We start from the raw sequence: 25,119 nt of genomic DNA, 5'->3' as shown, positions 1-25,119 counted from the left end.
CCCACCTCCAACAGAGCTTTCATAAACACCCATATTTTCTAATGTTATCATGTCAAGGTCCCATAATAAGAATCTTCTTTTGCACTTTTGGTCATATGAATGACATAGTTTCATTTCTCTCCTAAGTAACTAGTAGAGGCTAAAAAGGGGCAAGTCTACTGGATTATAGAGCTGAAGGACACAACAAAGATTGCCTCTTCTGCCCTTGACCATCCATTCTCAGTAACCTCTGCAGCCTCTGGCCTCGTCCTACCCCTTATATTTTGGATAGGACTCTTCTCACCCTACTCACCTGTCTTAAGAAACTCCTGTATGCCTATGTGCCAATTTGATTTGATGATGTTATTCTAAACCTATCTCCTGAGCATCAGATCCAGCTGCCTATTTCCATAGGTTCTTCAAGCTCAAGAGACACACAATTGAACTTAGTATTCCATTTTAAGACCTAACCCTGGAGTATTTTCCATCTTTGAAAATAGTAACCTCATTTACCCAGACATTCAAATTTGAAACTCTAAAGTTATCCTAGAAGCCTCAAACAAAACATAACATCATTTTAAGAATTAATATTTTTCTTTACATCGAGAGTCAATTCCTCAGCCAATTCTTGATTTTGTTGATTTTCTCAGTTCTAGCTTTCCGCCTGTACTTAAATTTTTGTTTTACACTCCCCTTGAGAGGAAATTTTCAGGTTTTCCACATTTTTATCTGACTCTTTCCTTCTCTCTCCTGTCTTCTCTTTCCATCAGTTATTTTGTGTTTATCTCTATGCACTCTCTGAGACTTTCATTCCAGAAAAAAAAAAAAAAAGTCTTATATTGGTGGCTCACATCCTGTGTTGTCAGTGGGGAGAAAACAAATCAAAATGAGAAATGAATGGGTGGTTTCTCCTAGGTCCAGCTGGCAAGCCTTTCTTTTTTTCCTCTGGCCTCTGAACCTTGCTATGTGCCACAACCTGGGGTGGGCAATATTACAGCTTTTCCCAGACTCCTTTCATGGTTGGGAATCCCTGCTTAGGTCAAGTCCAAAGAAGTGAGTGGGGCTTTATTCTCCTAAGCATTGTGACTTTTTTTTTTTTTTTTAACAAACATTTCTCTTTGAGAATAGTTTTTATATTTACCAAAAAGCTGCTAAGATAGTATAGAGTTCTCATATATCCCACCATCCAGTTTCCCCAATGATTAACATCATACATTAGATATCACATTTGTTATAATTAATGAATCAATACTGATATATTACTATTAACAAAAGTCCCATACTTCATCTAAATTTCCTTACTTTTTACCTATGGTCCTTTTTCTGTTCTAGGATCCCATATTGCACTTACTAGTCATGTTCTCTTGAGCCTGTGACAGTTGAGAGGGTCCTTCTAATCCTAGTGACGCTACTGAAATTGAGCTCCTGGCTGCCCCTATTTCTGGACTACAGCTCAAAAGGTCCATGGCTTCAATGTTCATATATTGTTATGTGTTTTTGACGTTTTTCTGGCCCAGAAAGATACTCAGTTTGTTTACAAAAGAAGATACATCTTCTTAATAAAAAAGTGTCAGCTATTATTGTTTCAGGATTTAAAACCTAAAACTATAGCACTAACTGGAAAATCTTCCCTCCTCTTCATTTCCAGTTGATTACCAATTCCTCTAGATTTCTAGTTCATCTCTCTGTAATTCTTTCTTGTCACATTGCCTCTGCCTTACTTCAGACTCTTGTCACTCTTTATTAATATTATTCTGATCCTTTGCTTTTTATTTTTTATTATTTTAAGAGAGAGAAAGAAAGTGTGTACACGTGCAAGGGGGAGGGGCAGAAGGAGAGGGAGAGACAGAATCTTAGGCAGAATCACAACTCTGAGATCATGACCTGATCTGAAATCAAAAGCCGGACACTTAACTGACTGAGCTCATCCAGGTGCCCCAATACTTTGCTTTTATTTAACATTTACTACATGCCTACTCTGTGCTAGTATCTATTAAGTAATTTTTACACATTATCTGATATAATAAACCTTATTACAAACCTAAGTGGTACAGGGTAACTTTCTCACTTCCCAAATGAAATTCAGAAGTTCAGAGAGGTTAAATGACTTGTCCAAAGTCACAGAGCTATTCAGAATGGCCAAGCTGGACCCAAACACTATAATCCTAGAGCCAAAGCTCTTAAGCAGTACAACATATTATCTATTCAGCCCATATGTCTAAAAGGTTTGTTTGTTTGTTTGTTTGTTTTGCCTCTAGGCATATATACCCCCATCACATCCTCCATATGATGCTTGAAATATCTCTCTATAAAGCAACCATATCAAAGCATTCCTCAGGCTGGACCCTTCAACAATTCCTAAAGTATCAAGATTAAGTCCAAACTCTATAGTATAGCACATGAGACCCCCATTATCTGGCCTTTTATCTTTCTCAAAACTCATTTCCAACTATTGGCACTTGTCAATGGTACTCAGTCAATCACTTATCAAGTGAACGAATAAGTATTTCTTTTTTTGAATAAAAATTCTTAAAACTGCCTGTTGAATTAAAGTTTAGATAGTCTTATATAGGGATGGAGGTGAAAAATAAATATGAGAGCATGGAGAGAAAGAATTATTATTACTTATATTTCTTTTTTTATTTCACTGCATCTTTTGTCTATACTTATCCCATCCCATTTACCCTATGTATATTTATAAGAATGTTCCTCATGTCACAAAAGATCTGTAATTTGACAAAATTATTTAAGGCAGGAAGTGAAACTCTGTAGCTCCAAATAGCATTCTGGATACCCTATTTCTTATAGTAAATATTATTCTCCTGCTTTTGCTATGTCTTGACTCACTTGAAGAAACTCAGGCTCTGAAACTACCTAATTGGAAAGGAAATTATTTTGAATGGGTCTATGGGACACTAAATAGTCATAAAGTTCAACACTCTGTGAGTACCTATAATATTTTATCTCCAATATACTAGTGATGACAATTTTTGCCTCCTATGGCTTCAAGAATCCTAAGAGGAAATCAATATCCCTTCTATCAATGTATTAAAATTTAAGCATCAAAAAAAAAGTGAAATAAAATTTAAGCATCACATAAAGTCCAAGAATCCTTGACTGCAAATGCTAGCAAACAAAAATATTATAATGCAGTAGGCAGCCTTTGTGGTTTCAAAATGTAAAATCTTTAAAAAAAAAAAGAAAAGAAAAAACAGGCGCCTGGGGGGCTCAGTGGGGTGAGCATCTGACTCTTGCTTCAGCTCAAGTCATGATGGAGGGCCCTGTGTATGGCCCAATGCTCAGCTCAGTGGGGAATCGGCTTGAGGATTCTCTCTTCCTCTCCCTCTGACCCTCTCCCTGTTCGTGTTCTCTCTCTCTCTCTCTCTCAAATAAACAAGTCTTTAAAAATAAATTAATAATAATAATAATAATAATGATAAAGTCTTACTGATTCCTTTGATGATGAGCTATTTTCCATATACTGAATGTATAATGCTTTTAATATTTACAACACGTTTTTTTAAAATTAAATGCCTATCAGTTATTTCCATAAGACAAAATGTACCAGAAGACTTAAGGTCCAGTTTATGAAAGAGATTTCCCAAAGAAATGACCAAACAGCATAGAGGAAATGTGGTATTAAGGTTTGTTGACCATGATAACAGAGACAACAAGGGCTTTCTCCCCAAGGAAGTATCCACTTATTATATGAATAAGTACTAAAGACTTATTCATATGATATTTAATATTTTGAAGATACTTTAATATACATAGTAACATCAAATAGGTTAATTCATAGATAACATTACTTTAAAACTTGCTCATTGGGGCACCTGAGTGGCTCAGCTGGTAAAGCATCCAACTCTTGACTTCTGCTCAGATCATGATCTCAGGGTCCTAAGACTGAGCCCCATGTTGGGCTCCATTGCCCAGCTGGGAGTCATGTTGTCCCTCTTCCTCTGCTCTGCCCCCTGTGCACTCTCTCTCTCTCTCTCAAATAAGTAAGTAAAATCTTAAAAAAAAAAAAAAAAAAAAAACAGCTCATTAATTTATCTAGTAGGTATTTTTACCTAGTAAAAACTATTTCCTAAGCCAATTTATTGAACACAATATTTTCTGTATCCTGAGCTTATGTTTCCATTACAAATCCATATAGATTTTTTTATTCATAGATTGTACTTACACAAAGGTTTTTAATATCACAGTTTGTCCAACTGATCTCAAAGTTTGAATTAGTGAAGTTTCAAAATACCTCACTAAAAAGCATGCTTGCATGTAGATATGCACATGATTTATTGTAAATCTATTACAAATGGGCACTGAAACATCTATAATTGAATTGTTCAAAATAATCACTGTAGTCAAAGTAGTTTCAAAATGTCTGGCAGAAATAGCAATGGAAGCATTCCCCACCCCAGTTGAGCCTGGCTTTTAACTATTTTTATTCTTCTAAGTAATATTCTTTTGGTCAGACTTGTGAACATGGTCACTATTTCTTTAAGGAACATAAATCTTAACTTTTTTATTTTGTTTTAGTATGTGAATAAATGTCTTTAGTATGGGAAGTAAAAAAAAAAAAAAATCAAGAGATACCAAGAGAGCTTTATTTCTGAATGTGTGCAAAATCTTAAGAAGCTTTAAAAATCCATACTCTTTAAAAAAAGGAAATATTGGGGAAATTAGGACTTACTTTACTGCTCAGATTTCCATTAATTCCATCATTAAATGTTTAAAATAAAGTGGTCTTTCTTAATAATCTGTCATTTTCTTACCCTAGTCATGGTTCAGTGAAACGAAGCATTTCTACAAGTGTTGGTGGATGGAAAGGGCAAGTTTTGATGACCGGCAATGCCAAAGGGCTTATTTTAATAGGGATTTAGCAAATTTCAAACAGGATCATGATTATTGCTGAACCATGAAACAATGTCCATTTTAATCATTCCACAATTCTAACCAGTTTTAATTAGGCTGTTTAGAAATCATTAAGTAAATTGACAGGTATAATTTGTTTTTAGTAACTTATAAGACTATTATGCTGCAACTCAAACACCAGACTGAAAATTCATTAAAAGAAACCTCATTTAAAATGGAATGGGGGCAGCCTGGGTGGCTCAGCAGTTTAGTGCCGCCTTCAGCTCGGCTCTGGTCGTGATCCTGGGGTCTCGGGATCGAGTCCCACGTCGGGCTCCCTGGATGGAGCCTGCTTCTCCCTCTGCCTGTGTCTCTGCCTCTCTCTCTGTTGCTCATTAATAAATAAATAAAATAATAAATAAATAAATAAAAATAAATAAAATAAAATGGAATGGGAAGGCCAGTAGGGGGCCTTACTCACACCTTACCACTGCTCCTTCCTTGCAGACTTACCTTGATAGTTCATAACTATCCTACTAACCACAGGAAGGAAGGGTTTTCTTCTCCAAGGGAACCAGCCCTGCCAACTCAGCTGACAAAAGACCACAAGGATTCAAATTCCCAGTTTCTCCAATAGCCCTCCCAACAATCCCTTTTCCTCTATAAAAGCATCCAAGAGCATCCCTCTCTTTTACTCTCTGATCTCTATGGTTTTGCCTTAGTCGGCTTGTCTTGAATTGCAGTTCTCTGCTATTCTCAAATTAACACATTTTTGGTGGTAAAATAACTGATAGGTTTTTTTTTTAATTTTAAGATTTTATTTATTCATGAGAGACAGAGAGAGAGAGAGAGAGAGAGAGAGAGAGAGAGGCAGAGACACAGGCAGAGGGAGAAGCAGGCTCTATGCAGGGAGCCTGATGCAGGACTCAGTCCCAGGACTCCAGGATCACATCCTGGGTGGAAGGCGGGTGCTAGACCACTGAGCTACCCAGGATCCCCCGACAGTTTTATTTTTAAGGTGAACAGTATCAACACTGTTTGCTCAGAGAAACCTGATGTTATTGACATTTCTTAATTCGTTGATCACAGCTATGATGAAGCGGTGTTTCTTGATCCTGGGCTGATTACTTCTGACAGAGGACAATCAGAAATTAGGGCAAAAAAGAGTAAGGCAAATGTATAAAATAGTGCTACCCCAGTAAATTAGATTTGGCAACATTAGCTGGCACTACCAATCTATAGGGATAGCAAACAAATGTTTTTCTTCCTTCTGAGTACACTGACAGCTGCTTAGTGAAGTATAAAATTATACCCATGTTTAGTAAAAAAAAAAAATTTAATTTCTCTAGGAAGAAGTAAAGTTTTCACATTTATTCTAGAGTTGAAAAGGAGTTTCTGCTAGTGGGTTTTTCTAGCCTTCATGTTTTAAAGTGGGTTTTAAATGGAATAAGTTAAAAAATGACATGAAATAAAAACCCAATTAAAAACCTCTTCATTGGTGTTGAGTTTAAGAAGTTCTTTATAGATCTTGGAAACTAGCCCTTTATCTGATATGTCATTTGCAAATATCTTCTCCCATTCTGTAGGTTGTCTTTGAGTTTTGTTGACTGTATCCTTTGCTGTGCAAAAGCTTCTTATCTTGATGAAGTCCCAATAGTTCATTTTTGCTTTTGTTTCTTTTGCCTTCGTGGATGTATCTTGCAAGAAGTTACTATGGCCGAGTTCAAAAAGGGTGTTGCCTGTGTTCTTCTCTAGGATTTTGATGGAATCTTGTCTCACATTTAGATCTTTCATCCATTTTGAGTTTATCTTGGTGTATGGTGAAAGAGAGTGGTCTAGTTTCATTCTTCTGCATGTGGATGTCCAATTTTCCCAGCACCATTTATTGAAGAGACTGTCTTTCTTCCAATGGATAGTCTTTCCTCCTTTATCGAATATTAGTTGCCCATAAAGTTCAGGGTCCACTTCTGGATTCTCTATTCTGTTCCACTGATCTATGTGTCTGTTTTTGTGCCAAACAATCCAATCATGAAATGGGCAAAAGACATGAACAGAAATCTCACAGAGGAAGACATAGACATGGCCAACATGCATATGAGAAAATGTTCTGCATCACTTGCCATCAGGGAAATACAAATCAAAACTACAATGAGATACCACCTCACACCAGTGAGAATGGGGAAAATTAACAAGGCAGGAAACAACAAATGTTGGAGAGGATGCGGAGAAAAGGGAACCCTCTTACACTGTTGGTGGGAATGTGAACTGGTGCAGCCACTCTGGAAAACTGTGTGGAGGTTCCTCAAACAGTTAAAAATATACCTGCCCTACGACCCAGCAATTGCACTGTTGGGGATTTACCCCAAAGATACAAATGCAATGAAACGCCGGGACACCTGCACCCCGATGTTTCTAGCAGCAATGGCCACGATAGCCAAACTGTGGAAGGAGCCTCGGTGTCCAACGAAAGATGAATGGATAAAGAAGATGTGGTTTATGTATACAATGGAATATTACTCAGCTATTAGAAATGACAAATACCCACCATTTGCTTCAACGTGGATGGAACTGGAGGGTATTATGCTGAGTGAAGTAAGTCAGTCGGAGAAGGACAAACATTATATGTTCTCATTCATTTGGGGAATATAAATAATAGTGAAAGGGAAAATAAGGGAAGGGAGAAGAAATGGGTGGGAAATATCAGAAAGGGAGACAGAACGTAAAGACTGCTAACTCTGGGAAACGAACTAGGGGTGGTAGAAGGGGAGGAGGGCGGGGGGTGGGAGTGAATGGGTGACGGGCACTGGGTGTTATTCTGTATGTTAGTAAATTGAACACCAATAAAAAAAAAATTAAAAAAAAAATAAAAAATAAAAACCTCTTCAATACATACACACAGACACAGACTCTCATTTACTGAATTCCTGATTCTGTTTATCCTACAAATGAACAAAATAATGAAGTTGGGCTCTCAATATCTTTAAATTCACTCACTTAATAAAAATTGCACATTCTTAGGCAATATACATAAAAAATTCAAAGAAATGGCACTCCTACACAAGCACTAGGCTTCAAAATTTGTGAAAAGCCCAGGTCCATTTAGGAAATTTCAGCTTCCATGTATCACCTCAGCAATGGAATAATTTTCCCTACATATTCTTGTGACTCAGAAAATATAAGAAGTCATCAAATTGTCAGAACAAACTTCAAAACAAAGTCATTTTTCTCAAGAACATAATTTAATTTGAACCCTGAGAGCAGTTATTCATTTTAGTTTCTGTGCTTATAGACAGTGACCTGTATGCCAAGATGGTTCTGCTGATTAAATCACAGAGACTTTCTGCTTTTACATGAAGATTCTTCTAGCTTGGAGAGAAGGTTCTGGTTCAGGGGTGACCCAGTTTGACGCTGCAGAATGTGTCGCCTCCAGCAAGATTAGTTTTTTCCATTTTTTTTCTCTCCTGTTACAGTATTTCCACTTTAGAGTTGCTCTTTTTTATTCTTATAATTAAAAAATCTGGCTTCAAAATGAGAGGCATACAAGTTATGTGATGATATTTTAAAATGCCTGGTTTACCACAATTAAAAAGCAGTTAAAGTGTGTCTTGCTTTTCTCTTTTTAGAATTTCCAAACTAGTTATTACTGATTTAATTTTGCCAATTACTCAGAAGAATTCCCAGGGAACCCCTAATTCTGTCAGCTCTCTTTTTAATATGTAAGCAGCCCAGGGTTGGTAAGATACAAATTTGTATTTAAGTGTGCTTCATTAAGATTGCAATATTGAAGGCATTCTATTCTGAAGGCAGGGCAAAAGACAAGAACACTGGATTTCAAATTTTACAATTTCACAGGCCAGTAAAATTTCAAAAGAATATTCTGGGGGACATTTCTCAACTTAATTTTGAGAAGCAGGAAGATTAAAAAAAAATCTGACTTAAAAAGTCTACCAAACCAAAATATATACTATGCCATCATTTCACAAAAGGCAATTTAACACAAGGAAAGAGGTAGGGAGGAAAGAAAAGGAAAAGGAAAGGCGAAAAAGGGGGAGAGAGGAAGAAGAAAAGGACAAGAGAGATAAAAATGAAACCAGGGAAGTACACTTCAGTTGAATAAATTTAATCTGATGAAAAACTTTTATTCTTTTTTAATGGATCTGTTTCACCATCAATGGAATGGACTTACCTTGAGGAACCACTCACTGAGATCTCTGTCAACAATGTAATTTCATTTTTGTTTTGCTTCTGAGAAAAGAATGCGATCTGAAAATGTGTAGATGATAAGCTATTTACTATTAGTCACCTGTCTATGTAGATTTTTTTCCCTTGGCTTTGCCACTATTTAGGGTGTGATCATGAGTAAGTCATTCAACTTTGAGACTTAATTTTACAGAATGCTGCATGGTGGTCAGAATATATGTTCCATTTACCCTTGAAGAATGTTATAAGCAATTACTGAATTCAATGAGTATTCGTTAGTAACCTAAAAAACTGACAATGGTTATGAAATCTATTCATGTTGATCAGATTTCAGGAAAATGTGGCTGGTTACTAGGAAAATTGCAGTTGAATTCTAATACTATTCTGGCTGGAAAGAGGAGTTAGCAGAAAGTCCGTGATAAGGCTTACATAAGGACACCTTTGGGAAATTTAGCTTAGCTAGAGTGTAGGGCTGGGGTCTGAGATAAAGCTGGAGAGTAAGTAGAGGCAGAACCCGAAAGGTCTATAGAGCAACAATCCTATCTTCTGGGGAGAGTGAAGAGCCACTGCAGGGTTTTTGAAGCAGGACACAGAAGTTGACTAGATCTTCAAGGATCAAAAGATAGGAGGCTTACATCACATAAATTCCAGGTTAAGCTTCACATCCCAATGCGCAGGGATCATTTGTGCTGGTTGCTTCCTTGATACACAGCAGTGGCAACAAGCTCACTAACACTCATGGAGAACTTCCCAATTCCAGGCTTGTACGAACACTTTCTATAGATTATTTTACTTACTCCTCACAATGGCCCTCTCAGTAAAAAAGAAAAAGATGTGAAGACACTGAGCTTTGAGATTCTAAGTACCCTGTGTATGCTCATATAACTAGCAAGAGAAATGGGATTCCAACTTAGACATCAGAGTCTAGAGGCTGGGTTTCTCACCATTGATTGCTGATCATGTGAGCAAAAGGAGGAGCTTAATAAGCACATGGAATGAGTACACCATGGTCTTGCTTTCACTGATCAAAATCATTTAGGATCTTTGAGACCTGGTCTTACCATTCTCCTTCTAGGCAAACTGACTCTTGAACCATTCTAAAGAGGTAAGAGCTGTACTTTAAAAAACAAACAAAAAGCAACATATACTAAAATGTGTTCTAATCTTCATTTAATTTCAATATTCTATTCCACAGCATAATCCGCAGATCTTATTATTTCTTGGTAGAAATGAAAAACATCTAGATACTACTTCTTTAAACAATGCCAGGAAGCCTGAGGATCATTAAACTTCCCCTCAATCATTTGCTTCTTCATGCTGCAAATGTCACTTCCATTAGTCTTTTCAAAACCAAATTCTATGAAAGGAAAATAAAAAACAACCCTTTGAAAAATGTATTATGAACACATCCAATGTCCTGAAATTGAAACCATGCTAGTTGATTTCTCAGAACTGTATAGGTCATCTGACAAAATTCATCAAATAAAAATTATATAAGATCTACACATTTTACAGAGTAACTTTTCTATCACCTTTCTCTCTTAACCTGTTTTTTTTTCTTTAAATACTTATCATTTCTTGAAATGTGCTAATATCTGATTGTTTATAGTCTGACCTCCCCACTAGAATATAAGCACCTGGGTTTATTTACTCTCATATTAGCAGAACTTCAAATAAGGCCTGGCATGTAATGGGCATTCAATAAATTTTTATTGAATTTTATTGAATAAATGAATAGGTTCATAAATGAACGAACATATTTTCATATGTGGAAGAGTATGAGTTATATGTATGCCCCAAATAAACCCAGAATTCACTAAGCTAAGTGTAAGTGGAAATCACTGTGGAAAGAATGCTGCCTGATTCACCATAGGTGATGTTCTACCAAGAGAAGGTATTACAATGACATTAATACAGGTAGAATCAAAGGCAAAGACTGAGCCATGAGGGTACACAGAAGATTACAGAGGCCAACAGGCTGTGAGTTCATCTGACAAGGGGAGGACCTAACAGTGAGAGGTCTCAAATGAAGGAAAACTCCAGAGGTATTATTCAATCGGACACCTGATAGCCAAGGAGCCTCGGGATCACACCCGTTTGGAAGCCCTGCTGAGCCAGGAACCTGGGCCGGCTGTGTTCCGCCCTTGCCTTCCTTCTCTGTAAAGTTGCAGAGAGCACTTAAATAACATAAGCAATAAAGAGAGGATTTAGATACTCTAATATTGATAGATAGATAGATAGACAGTATTATTTGATTTATTGTTCTTCACAGCAGGTGTTCCCATCCTTCTCTGAGGAGGAATGAAGAACTAGAATGAAGCTTCCAAAGCACCTCCGTAGCCTGAACTCTTTTTTTTTTTTTTTTTTTTTATTTTATTTTATTTTTATTTTTTTTATTATTTTTTTTTTGTTTTTTTTTTTTATTTTTTTTTTTTATTGGTGTTCAATTTACTAACATACAGAATAACACCCAGTGCCCGTCACCCATTCACTCCCACCCCCCGCCCTCCTCCCCTTCTACCACCCCTAGTTCGTTTCCCAGAGTTAGCAGTCTTTATGTTCTGTCTCCCTTTCTGATATTTCCCACCCATTTCTTCTCCCTTCCCTTATTTTCCCTTTCACTATTATTTATATTCCCCAAATGAATGAGAACATATAATGTTTGTCCTTCTCCGACTGACTTACTTCACTCAGCATAATACCCTCCAGTTCCATCCACGTTGAAGCAAATGGTGGGTATTTGTCATTTCTAATAGCACGAAGGCAAAAGAAACAAAAGCAAAAATGAACTATTGGGACTTCATCAAGATAAGAAGCTTTTGCACAGCAAAGGATACAGTCAACAAAACTCAAAGACAACCTACAGAATGGGAGAAGATATTTGCAAATGACATATCAGATAAAGGGCTAGTTTCCAAGATCTATAAAGAACTTATTAAACTCAACACCAAAGAAACAAACAATCCAATCATGAAATGGGCAAAAGACATGAACAGAAATCTCACAGAAGAAGACATAGACATGGCCAACATGCACATGAGAAAATGCTCTGCATCACTTGCCATCAGGGAAATACAAATCAAAACCACAATGAGATACCACCTCACACCAGTGAGAATGGGAAAAATTAACAAGGCAGGAAACAACAAATGTTGGAGAGGATGTGGAGAAAAGGGAACCCTCTTACACTGTTGGTGGGGTTGTGAACTGGTGCAGCCACTGTGGAAAACTGTGTGGAGGTTCCTCAAACAGTTAAAAATATACCTGCCCTACGACCCAGCAATTGCACTGTTGGGGATTTACCCCAAAGATACAAATGCAATGAAACGCTGGGACACCTGCACCCCGATGTTTCTAGCAGCAATGGCCACGATAGCCAAACTGTGGAAGGAGCCTCGGTGTCCAACGAAAGATGAATGGATAAAGAAGATGTGGTTTATGTATACAATGGAATATTACTCAGCTATTAGAAATGACAAATACCCACCATTTGCTTCAACGTGGATGGAACTGGAGGGTATTATGCTGAGTGAAGTAAGTCAGTCGGAGAAGGACAAACATTATATGTTCTCATTCATTTGGCGTAGCCTGAACTCTGAGCCAATTTCCTCCATTCCTCCTCCACTAGCAAGGGCAAGGGTAATCCTCACAAGCCCCACTAGTACCCCTTTCTCCCACCCCCTTACCACCCTCAAAGCTATTTAGCACTTTCTACGTACCTCACACTGTGTACTAAGTACTTGGATTACTGAGATCAACGGCCTCATTCCCCACCCACAGGAATGGAGACGTGTTAGGAGTCAGAAATGCCAAAATAGGAAGATAAGAGGGACAAGTAAATTCCAGATGCCAAGTGAGCTTCAAAGCAAGGAGGGCAAAAGGTGGTAAAAAGGTGACTGGATCTATGGAGCCAATTAAGAGTCCCTGAGTGTCTTTATAATCTGCTCCAATTTCTCCATCTTTCAGATTCCACAGTACTTTGAGTGAGCCTCCTCTGGCCTCTGATGTTCCCCACTCACCCCCTTTGCCCTACCCCTGTCCACAATGTCATCAGGGCATCTGTCTTGTAGTCTACTCACTGGTGTGCCCATTCTCACCAGGCACTCTCTTCTCCTACCCATATGATGACCACCTTAAAGCAGGGCTCTCTGTTTTACTTTCGTTCTATTCTGATCAGTATTGCTCTACAGAGCAGGGACTGCTCAGGGGCTCATCAGCATTTGGTGTTTCACTGAATGGCTCTGATTGTGAGGACATCCACTCAAGAGTTGTCCCATTTTATAACCATCAAGGAAATTGTCAGAATGGACAGACAGTAGCACCTTTTACTAATAGTCACAGAAGATGGATAAAGAGGTACAAACTCCAGTTCCAGATTCGGAAGCCAGGAACAAATATAACATGGAATTATACAGGCCCACCATACGGAGCAAGGGGGCATTTCTGGATCTTGTGTGCACTGTCTTCTTCATACCTTCATACCTCTATGCCTAATTTATAATCCTTTCAGAAGTCCCTACCCTTTGAATAATTTTCTGAATTAAAGGTATCATATAAAAAGAGTATTACAAACATCTAAGTCTACTATTTGGTTGTGTCTCGTATCTTTAAGTTGCGGCTGTGGTACTGAAGAACATAGGTTTCTTATATATGTTGTCAAACTAAAGAAGTTTTATACAGCACAGACACAAAATAAAGTAGTGACAAATTTCATTCTATTTTCATTTACCCATTAAAAATAACCCACCAATTTAATGCAATATCATCCTAGTTCTAATTAACACTTTTGTTTAAAGATAATGATTTTAAGTATTTGAAAGACTTCAAATATCTAATCTAGTCCAGTGGTTTTTCAAACTGTAGTTCACAACTGATTAATGAATTATGCATTTGCTTCAGTGAGTTGAGATTGTGCTTAAAAATGAATGAGGATAGGATAAAAAATCAGAATATATAGTAAGGGAAATATTTTAAGGAAGTTTCATTGGAGCTGTGTTGGTAATTGAGTGTGTCTCTATGGGGTAAGTGACGTAAAATGTGCTAGGCACAATTTTAAGAGAGTCCCCAAATTCTTCAGCCCTCTGATGTACATGCATGCATGATCCCTGGGACTATGAATACAATAGACATTACTCTCATAATTAGGTAATGTTGACTTTCAGACAGGGTGATCATCTGAGTGGGCCTGATCTAATTACATGAGCTCTTTGAAAGCAGAGGGCTTTCTTGTCTAGATCCAGGAAATGTAGTCACGGATTTAAATGAGGATTTGAAACACAGTTTACTAGCTTGAAGATGGAGGGGACCACATGGCAAGTAAAGAGAGTGGTCTCTGAAAGCTGAGAGGTGGCCCTCACCTGACAGCCAGCAAGGAAATGGGAAGTTCAATCCTACAACTGCAAGGAACTGAATTCTGCCAAGGAGAAGAATGGACCTGGAAGCATTTCTTTCCCTAGCTGATCCTCCAGATGAGAACTCAGCCCAGCTAGCACCTTGACTTTAGCCCTATAATGCACTGAGCAGAGACCCCAGCTGTGCTATGATTTCTGACCTACCTAACTGTGGGCTGATAAATGGGTGTTGTCTTAAACAGCTGCATTTGGGGGCAATTTGTTTGACAGCAACTACAAACTTACACAGTACTCTGTATGGTCAGTTATAGTAATAAAAAGAGAATATGAGAAAAAAATGCAAAAGACACTGATTTTATCTAAATCTTTCATTCTACAGATTCAAGAAAATCAAGGTCTAATAATGGTAAATAACTGTAAGATTATACAGTTAGTGACAGAAGCAGGATAGAGAAAGCTATTTCCTTATATGGACCTGATGTCATGATTACTTTCCTTTTAATAGTTATCTGAAGATTTATATATTTCAGATCAATAGAGAATAACTTTTCCTCTACTTATCCTAAATCAATGAGACGTTATTCCACATCTTGTGAGATGGGTTAATTCTCCTATAAAAAACAATGAGTTTATGCTGTGTCATTTTTTTGCTTTTAGGCTTAAAATGTTTCTATTATTAGGAATAATTAAGGGCCCAAATTTATTGTCTATACAAGAAGACTATAATAAGCCTTCCCTAGAATTCATTCAACAGGAAATAGAACCTATGCATAGGTTGATGAAGAGTAATAGCCGTGAGATCAAAAGAAATTTCTAGAGTAGCTACTGCACCACTAAGCCACTAAAAGAAGGTTAAATACCTTCAAAATTTTCTAGTTTTTTTTAAATTTGAAATTCTTTAATCCCCAGAATCTTTGCTTGAATTTAAATACAGTATTTCACTTAAATACAGTACTGCTCTTTATTCCAAAATTTAAATGTAGTACTCAACTTGGCCACATGAGGGCTCCTACGTTTTTTCAATTGTGTGAACCATAAATGGAGATGTTGAAAGATACCTTTCAATGAAAGGGCACATTGGCTGGTGGATGGGTCGCCAATGTTGGCACGGTTTTCTTAAATGAGATAATTTGAGAATTGAAGTAAAAATATTATTTCACTGTATGACCCATAGAAACTCCCCTGGTGCACCTCTGTGGATACCCTTCTGAATAATGGAAGGCTGATTCTGAAGTGTCACAAGAGATGGTTAATTTCATTTGCAGAATCTGCTATCTCTTGCTCATGGCTCCTTAACTTCTCTCAGGTTCTATCCCTTATCTATAAAAATAAAGAGCAGAACACCTACCTAACAAGCTTCACTTGTGCTTGGTATATGCATTACCAATAAGGGGTAATTTTAATTATTGTTATTACCAACACATTAATTAAGGAATACTGAAAGACCCTTGTTTTGTGAAATAACCTTTCAATCCGGCAATTACATAACTGCTAATATTTCAGCCTTGAAAATACCTACAGGTCCAGATTAGTAGAGAGGTTATAAAAAACATTTACCTTTACAATTCAGATATCTGTTTTAACGTAATAGATATGCCATTGGCATTGATTATGAATTAAATTGTTGTAAGTCCAATAATTAAATATTCACCAGTGGTAGGGCTACTTAAGATAACTCACAGTTCACCTCCCTACAATCCAAACTCACCATTTAGACCTCCATTTTCCAGGCTTATCTCTTTATTTATGTGGCCGAGCTTGACACTGTTTCTCTCTTTTTCTCATCTTTAAGGAATATTGAGTTTGTATGATAAACTTTATTTTCTGAAGGCAAAATACTATTTCTTCTTAGCTAGTTAATAAGTCATAAAAGCAACAGAGGTGGTGGACATGCTGAAGGATGGGAGAAGAGGACATTGGAACACAGAGAGGCAGTTATGCAAACTTTATGGGCTTTTCTAGCTGACTGATTTTTAGAAACATGCTATTGTAATTTTTAAAAATGGAAATATGTACTGTTTATACCACCTTATATCAATTTTTATTACTTGACTGTTGATATTCTCAAAGACACCATGCCTACTATCTCGTAAAAAATAAGACTTGAACATCCTTATCAGGAAAGAGGACACCAGAGAGGAGATATAGGAAGAGAACATAAAATGGCAGAAAGGGAAAGCATGGTTTTAGTCTTCATATTCTGAAATAGTACAGACCTACATGGAGGCATGTCCTCAAGCTTGACAACAAATTAACCCAAAGACATAGGAACATGACTTGACAAAGTCACACAGGAAATTGATATGAGAGTCAGAATCAGAAATCTGGTCTCCTGATTGTGATCTCTAGCTAAGAATACTAAAGTATCTGAGAAAAAATTTTCAAACATCTCATATTGGACGGTTGGGGTGGTAGATATTAAATGAAATGTGACCCCTTTGATGTAACTTTGATAAACCCATGAAGCCATAGTCTCTACTTTGAAGGCTTTTGGATATGACCAAATCTCTCTAAAATGAAATAATAAACAAGGCCAAATCTCCATCTCCATCTTCTCCTCCTGATTTATCTCCCCTATGCAACATCCTCTACCATATATGATATATTGAGCAACTTTTGTCTCAAACAGACTTCAGACACTGAAAATTGTTATTTTTAGAAAGCAAGGCCAAAGTTATCATGGACTAACATTGGTACCTAAAAGTTGATAATTCAACTTATTTACATTAACACTCCAATCAAGAGTTAAAGTTAAAAATTACAGGATATTATTCTATCTAGGAAAAAAGGGGCATTGTGCCTGCAAGACTGTCCCACAGCTTACTACTTTCTTAGATGATGGGCTCTATGTTGGGTTCAATCCTTCCAAAGTGAAGTAATGTGCAAGGCCAATGCACACCTGCGCTGCAATCTATCCTTCCTTAGCCTCTATTTTCTTAGTGGCTTTGGTAGTTACAGGGCACATCAACCCTTGTCTTAACAACCTGACAGGATAGGTTCAGAGACTTGAGAGCCTGGGGGAAGCATGAAAATAACAAACACAAATAAACAAGAAGCGGCACTAGCTGAGGAGGGCAAAAATGAAAGTGGGAGAACATGAGCTTACACCCTGAAGAACCACATATGCATATGGCTAATTCTCCACAGGCCAGGACATGGAAGGTCCCCAACTGCTCTCTTATTTAACTTTTTGAAGGTTTTCAGTGCTCTCTTCCATCTCCATTTTCAAAACACATGAGAAAGTGACCACATCAACCGGCAGAGAGATACACGCATCCTATAAACGAGGGGGCATGTAACTACAGACCCACACATTCACAGGGCTGTTCAGACAGTCTGCACCTGTTCACATCCAGAAAATGTCTGGTGCTCACCAATGGTGTAGAACCTCTTCAGTTCACTCCTCCGAGAAGGATGCTTCTGGATATTGGTCACATTGTTCTGCTCTTCTTCAATGATGGGCGTCTTGGGTGTGGGGGGCTTACTGGCTTGTGGCGTTTGCTTTCCTGCACCAGTCAGAGGGTTGAACCCTGGAGCGGTAATATCCACTGACTGGGACTTTTTCTTCAACCTACAGGTAAAGAACACCACATGCTGTGATCACTCACTCAAGAGAAACTTGTTTCAACTTTATCTCCATCATGATTTTTTTCAACAACTAAGCTAATATTTGGCCCTGAAATAAAATAAGGTTTATTCAGAAATTATTGACCTTCCCTTTAGGATTTTAAATTCTTCAAATATTTATGAAACTAGTTGAGGAAAAAAATCTTCAGCCTAATCATTTTAAAAGATTTTGTTAAAAGGTATTAGAATGTAAGGTGATAAAGGACTTTTATATTTCTAATAGCAAGCTAAAATGTGCTCAAAGATAATGCATTTGGCTACTGCTTTTAGTTCCAAAAGGAGTATTTTTAATGCTATAGTAAAACACTAGTTAGAAATAAATAATTGCAACCCAAAAAAGGATAATGAAACAATTATTTGGATAACTAGAGGCTGTCAGTGCTTTTCTGTTTAATCTATAATAGCATCTTAGCTATAAAAATTATAGAGTTCACATTATTTCTCCATTCTCATGTATCGCTCACTTCTGCATTTTAGAGAGCTGACATCAGAACATGGAAAGCAAAAAACTATCCATAAAACATTTTCCCCACTCATGCACAGAGAATGTTTCCCTTGGTGTAAAAATTACTGATAAATGACATGAGATACAGTCAAATATTTCAAGCTACACAACTTTACATTTGTAATCATAAGTGAACCTTAAGCCCAGCCTACTCTTGGCTGGTGGAACTTGCAGAAGCTAACACTAGGTGTCATTTTTCAAGTCTAGATTTTCCATAGAAAACAAGTTGGCACTTTTCTTTTTTATTTATTTATTCCTGAGAGACACAGAGAGAGAGAGAGAGAGAGAGAGAGAGAGAGAGGCAGAGACACCGTCAGAAGGAGAAGCAGGCTCCATGCAGGGAGCCCGACGTGGGACTCGATCCCGGGTCTCCAGGATCAGGCCCTGGGCTGAAGGCGGCGCTAAACCGCTGAGCCACCCGGGCTGGCGGCACTTTTCTTTATTAGTTATGGTAATCACACTTGAACATCTGCAATTTTCTAAAAGTTTCAAATATCTTTATACCTCCAGACTTCGTTTAGGCTTTCTAGTACATTCTTCTATACTCTGCCCCACTGTCAGGTCCTGCTCATGTTTCTAGACTCAGCTTAAAAATGGCCTCCTCTGACACTACACATAGCATAGTGTTTTAAGAACACTGACGTGGAAATAAGAAAATCTAGGCTCAAACACCATCTCTATCACGCAAGCTTTGAAACCTTAGACATGTTACTTAATGTTTGAAGACAGCAAATCAGCAAGACAATGATAATGTAAAGTTCCTGTCACCCAATTATTTTTAGTTTATAGGGATCCGTCAGCCAAAGGATAAAAATTAACACTTTCAAGAAATCACAACCACAGCTTGATATAGATTGATAATGAACGAGGAGAAAGAAGTAGAACTTAAACTATAGAAATTTAAACTATAGAAATACTGTTATCTAACCATTAAAATTATTTTTGCTATATTTTTCATTGTTTGTATAAATCTGTTGTCTTATAAATAATACATATATTGAAAAAAAAAAAGCCTCCTTCTTCTGGGAAGCTTCCCATGACATGGACCTTGGTGGTCTCACATCATTCAACAGAGGGGGTTATTCACAATTAACTCTCAATAAGCTTCTATTAAATTGAATTTACTAAAGTAAAGCCTTTTTTATTTTATTTTTTAAAAAAGATTTTATTTATTTGAGAGAGAAAGAGAGTGCACACAAGTTAAGGGGAGGAGCAGAGGGAGAGGGAGAAGCAGACTCCACATCAAAGGGAGCCAGATATGGAGCTGGATCCCAACACCCTGAGATCATGACCTGAGCTTACCTGACTGAGCCCCAGGCACCATAGCAAAGACTTTTAAAAAGGAATAAATGTATCAAAGAGTCAAAGATTCATTAATGAAAGCAATGTTTACTAAATTTTAGCAATCTCACCATCACACATATGATTTCTGCCATACCCATATGTCACCTACCTAATAGTCAAGAAAATCGAACTGGTTTATTCAGATTGCCAACAAATATGTTAAAAAGTGCTCAACAGCAGTCATGAGAAACACATGACCAAATTGCACTCATAGCACACTCATTAGAATGGCTTCAATGTGAAAGATACGATATTAACTGCAGTGATAAGAAGCAATTGGAATTCACCAACAGCTGATGGGGGGCATGTAAACTGGTACAACCTTTGGACAAATGTCTGGCAGTACCTGCTTAGCTGAAGGCATGATTTTTTTTACTCACTAATTCTATTCCTAGGATATATCCTACACAATATGTTTACCCAGAGACACAGTCAAGAATATTCATAGAGGCACTATTTGTAATACCTAATATCAAACACAACTCAAAATGCCTAATAACAGCAGAAAGGGGTAAATGAATTGTGATAGTATCTGTAAAATGAAACCTTATACAGCAATGGAAATGAAGGAGCTACAATTATTTTGCAACGGCATGGGTGGTTTTCACAAAAATGATGCTGGGCAAAAAAAGCCCAGTACCAAAGAACACATACTGTATGATTAATATAGAGTTCAAATAGAAGCAAAACCACTTCTGATATTAAAAATGTGGGTAGGATAACTATTGGGAATTATTACACTGATGAAGACATGAAGAGGTTTGTGGGATTTTAGCAATATATTTTTTTTCCTGATCTGAGTTCTGAATACCGGGATGTATTTACATTCGTTGTGAAAATCTAATACATGATTTTTCAGGTTTTCTGAGTATATGTGATATTATCCATATGAAATTGACCAACTTTTTAACTTATTCGTTTACAATGAAGATTAAAGATTATATGTGGTTATTGAATGGCAATTCGCCATAAAAAGTGACAGTAAAAAGAAATAGAATGATAATATTGGCCTTTAGCCTCCCAAAGATGACCTAAGTAGAGTGAATCTGAAGAAGGATCCTTTCCTTCTTTAAAAGCGTTTTAAAAGAATCACTCTGGCTGCTTTGCTGAAGTATCTCAAAGTTAAGCAAACTACATGCAATGTCCTTCTGAGAGTAGCTAGCAACAATCACCTAGTGGACCACATAGATGAGGAGATGTGGATTCACGCTGCACAGGGCTATCTACTTTTTTTCAATGCCTTGGTCTTCCCAATAACACCATTCTTCTCCTAGTTGGAGTTTGTAGGCTGCAGCTAAACGCTATAGTTGTACTACAGGCAACTACGAAAGGCATCAAAATTAATGAGTAAGTTAAGAAATAAGTTGCAGGTCACTGAGGCAACAAAGTTAATTTGTCCCAACACGGCTTCCCAGAAAAGCACACTTAGATGCACTAAGACTTAGATTACACTGGAAATATCACACTGAACCCTGTAAACTCTATGAAATCACCAATATTTGACAATTTTTCACCTACAAAAATGTCAATTTTCTGGGGTAAAATAGATAAAAGAAGATGAAGAGGTACAAACTTCTAGATATAAATAAGCCATGGGGGTGAAAAATACACCCTACAGAATATAGTCAATAGCATTGTAATCATGTTTTATGGTGACAGATGGTAACTATACTTATCATGATGAACACTGGGTAATGTACAGAATTACCTAAAACTAATACAACATTGTACATCATTTATACTATAAAAAAATTCTTCAATGCCAAGTTTCTATAGCTCATCCCATAAATTTTATTTCAAAATTAAATTTGAATTTTGCTCTGAAGCAAGCTTTTTGGGGGAGGAGCTCAGGGGAGTCAAAATTTAAGGGCAAGGTGCTAATTTTTACAAAAGGAAAGCTAGTTACTCTCTAGTTCCCAAAAAAAGATTATTTTCAAAATCTAAGTGTGACAAGTTTTACCTCAAATTCATAGAGACTATTTTTTATCACCAGAAACTGTTTCAGAATTGAGACATTAAAGTCTCATAATACAGCCTATCAACAGTGACAGCTTATATTTGAGACAGTGCTAGATACACAACTGATGAAGTTCTATGTCACTTAAAATGTCTAAGTGTCCCACAAGTTCTTTTCATTAGCCTCTTTGGAATGAGCAAAGGAGGTAGTTTTGGGCTCCAAAGGCCAAAGGCAAGCAGAAAATAGCCCTGTAATATGTTTCCTGTTCCTTCTGCCCTTCTTTACCAGATAGTCTTCCCAATTAATACTTGAAGGGTGTCGTGTTTTCACTGCTGTTGCTGGAGTCTGGAACATTGCAAGTAGCTTTGCTGGCTTACTTAAGAAAAGATGTTTTTGCATGTTTTTAGAAAGCAGAACTGTGTGGGTAACTGAATTATCCCTTTAAAGATTCTAAAAATGACTACTATGATTGGCAAGGAAACGTGCAAACTGTTACCTTCAATTTCCAAATTTCATGAAGGGAAGTCTTTCTCAATTTTTAAACAATGTTCTTAATTAAACATGTTAAACAAAGGCAAATTGTATAATGGAATATGTAGGTGTACATGGGATAAAATATTCATTGATATTAAACATTACAAATAGAGACAAAAACCATCTCTTAATAGGCACCACTGTGCCTTTGCATTTCCAAAGGAAAATGAGTGCTGAGATCTTGGATGGAGAAAAGGAAATGAGTTAAAAGGAGCCATTCCTTCTGGCATTGCTTCACTAGGCAGACTATCTAGCATTTCATAATCTTTGCCCTTTCTTGTTCCTCTGTGTTTAAGCAGAAAAGAACTACTCCTTCTCTTCTCCACATGTATTCCAACACCTTTTTTCAGCATGGTAACAATGTTAGCATGGACAGTTTTCTGAGACTCCGTTTTCTCATCTATAAAATGGGAATAAGACAAAATACACCCAGAAAGTTCTGTGGATTAAGTAAACACCCTCCACCAAAGTGCTAGCATAGCACCTACACAGGATGTTCCCAATTGATGTACATTTTACTCTCTTTGTGAAAGGATGTAAGGGAGGACATAATTCTGTTCTTCCAACTTCCAAGGAAGTTAGAACTTCCTGTGGAAATTAGAACAGCTTCTTGGGATCCTTTGCTGTTACACTAGTTCAGGGGCTGTAGGGGAGTCTCCCTTATTCAGCAACATGGATTTGGGAGAAGGAGCAGAGGATAAAGGTTAAGCTACATGGGAGTCCTCTGTGTGGTATACAATGTGGTGTCTCTCCTGTGAGGGTCCCTAAATCTTTTGGAAAACAACTGAATCCATTGAATAGTTCACCAGTGCATCTATTTTTAAAATCTGTGTGAGCTGACTTAAAACAGCAAACTCATAAGCAGAGGTGAAGACCAGAGAACTATGAGAAGGACAAAAACTTGAAAGGAAGTATGAGGAAGGCTTTGACATTCTTATTCCATAAAAATAGGATTCATGCCAATTTCAACTAGCTCTCCAAGGAGCAAGGGAAGCCCTGCAGGCCAATGATGAAGTGTGGTCACAGGAACTAGAGAAAAAAATAAGTGGCAGAAAACTTCCAATACCAACCAATTTAAATGGGATTACCCTCATAGGAATCAACTAAATTTTATTCTTACATGATTTATTTCTACTTTACCAGAAACATGAGAAATCTTCCACGTATTTTCCAAATCACTGAGTAGAAAGCATACACCTTTTGGCTTAAATTATTTAATGGACACCCCAAAGCTCAGGGCTTGGATCAACAATGACTGAATGTGGTTTTATAAGGCCAACCTTAGAGGACTGCTCCCAAAGTTCTGGGTCAATTCTCTATTTCAGTAGCTTTGCCCATGGAGGCACCTTCTCTAAGCTTCTTTCCTTTAGCTCTTTATTACTATTGTCTATTACTTGCCATACTCTTTTGGTCATTCCTTTCCTTTTTCTCTCACATTGTAGAGTTGTAGGGTTTTCATCTACTATCACTAGCCTTCTATCACCTTTAAGTCATAGCCAAGCAGTGCTTGTCATCTTTCTTTGTCTGCCATGCTCTGCAACTCATAATAGTTTTGTTAGTTTATCTAAAATACTACTTAAGCTTAAACTATATCCTGCTGTGATTTAAATGCATAAGGAAAAAAATGGTTTCATTTAGTTTGCATTCTACCCTGGAATTACATCTTCCATCAAATGGAATTCAAACTGTGCCTTTATTAGAACTAACTGGATATGTTTCTGAGTTCTGTAGCTATCTGAAAAAAATGAATGTTCTACTATACACCTGGTAAAGTCTTAGTATGCCCTGGAGTATGGTGGCAACAGTTGAGAAAATCTACTATAGTATAATGAGAGTATTCCCTTGATCAGAGGAATTTGAAGTGGTATAACAACAGAATATAAATGCCGTATTTGCATAGATTTGACTCTGTGCTTCCAGAAATAGCAGAGTGGTTAAGACTATGGAAATGGGGCCGGGTTCACTGGATTTAAATCCTTAATCTGGGATGCCGGCGGGGGGGGCTCAGTGGTTGAGCATCTGCCTTTGATTCAGGGTGTGATCCTGGAGTCTTGGGATCGAGTCCCGCATCAGACTCCCTGCATGGAGCTTGCTTCTCCTCCCTCTGCCTCTCTCAGTATCTCTCACAAATAAATAAATAAAATCTTTAAAATAAATAAATAAGTAAATCCCTAATCTGATATGCTAGCTTGTAACCTTGGGCAATTTTCTTAACCTCTCCTTGCCTTGGCCCTCTCATATGTAAAATGGAGGTATTAATAACACCTGTGTCATAAAATTGGCATAAGGATTATGTTATTAACATTTATAAAAACACTTAAAATACTTAGTATGTAGTGACTATTACTTTAAACAAAAATACAAGCAAACATAGTCAATGAGCATTTATAATATACAGGGCACAGGCCCCATATACATTATTTCATTTACTGATCACAATGAACCTATAAGGTAGTATCATATTGGACTTTCTAGACCTCTTATTTACTTACCCATAATGGTGCTATTCATGCTATCTGCCCATTTTACCCACAAGAGTTATTGTGGGCATAAAATGTGTTAACTTACATGAAAGCACTTAGAAAAATCCCAGAAATCCACAGGGCCAGTACTAGCTATACAAATTCATTCGTTGCCACATTAATTTGTTGTATACTAACAAAATGTGCATGTATACATATATACACGGATGTATGTAAATGGCTGTGCCCCTAAACCCAACATTTTGTAGTCCTTTCCAGTAATTTCCAGCAAGAAGACCATCTGTGGTT

The 25,119-nt window shown here is 37.2% G+C and overlaps 1 protein-coding gene across 2 annotated transcripts in view; it reads right to left on the bottom strand.

Moving 5' to 3' along the window:
• OXR1 (oxidation resistance 1) overlaps positions 1–25,119 on the bottom strand; it is a 282,656-nt gene that overhangs the window by 203,880 nt on the left and 53,657 nt on the right. For both annotated transcript variants that reach the window (XM_077846943.1, XM_077846944.1), the window contains exon 2: positions 17,756–17,952. In XM_077846943.1, coding sequence (XP_077703069.1) covers positions 17,756–17,952 — 197 coding nt within the window. The remainder of the gene's footprint in view (positions 1–17,755; positions 17,953–25,119) is intronic.

This window comes from Canis aureus, chromosome 14 (genome assembly GCF_053574225.1).
Source record: "Canis aureus isolate CA01 chromosome 14, VMU_Caureus_v.1.0, whole genome shotgun sequence".
NCBI lineage: Eukaryota > Metazoa > Chordata > Mammalia > Carnivora > Canidae > Canis > Canis aureus.
The sequence above is the reverse complement of the archived record's forward strand: the minus strand, read 5'-3'. Positions and strand labels throughout refer to the sequence as shown.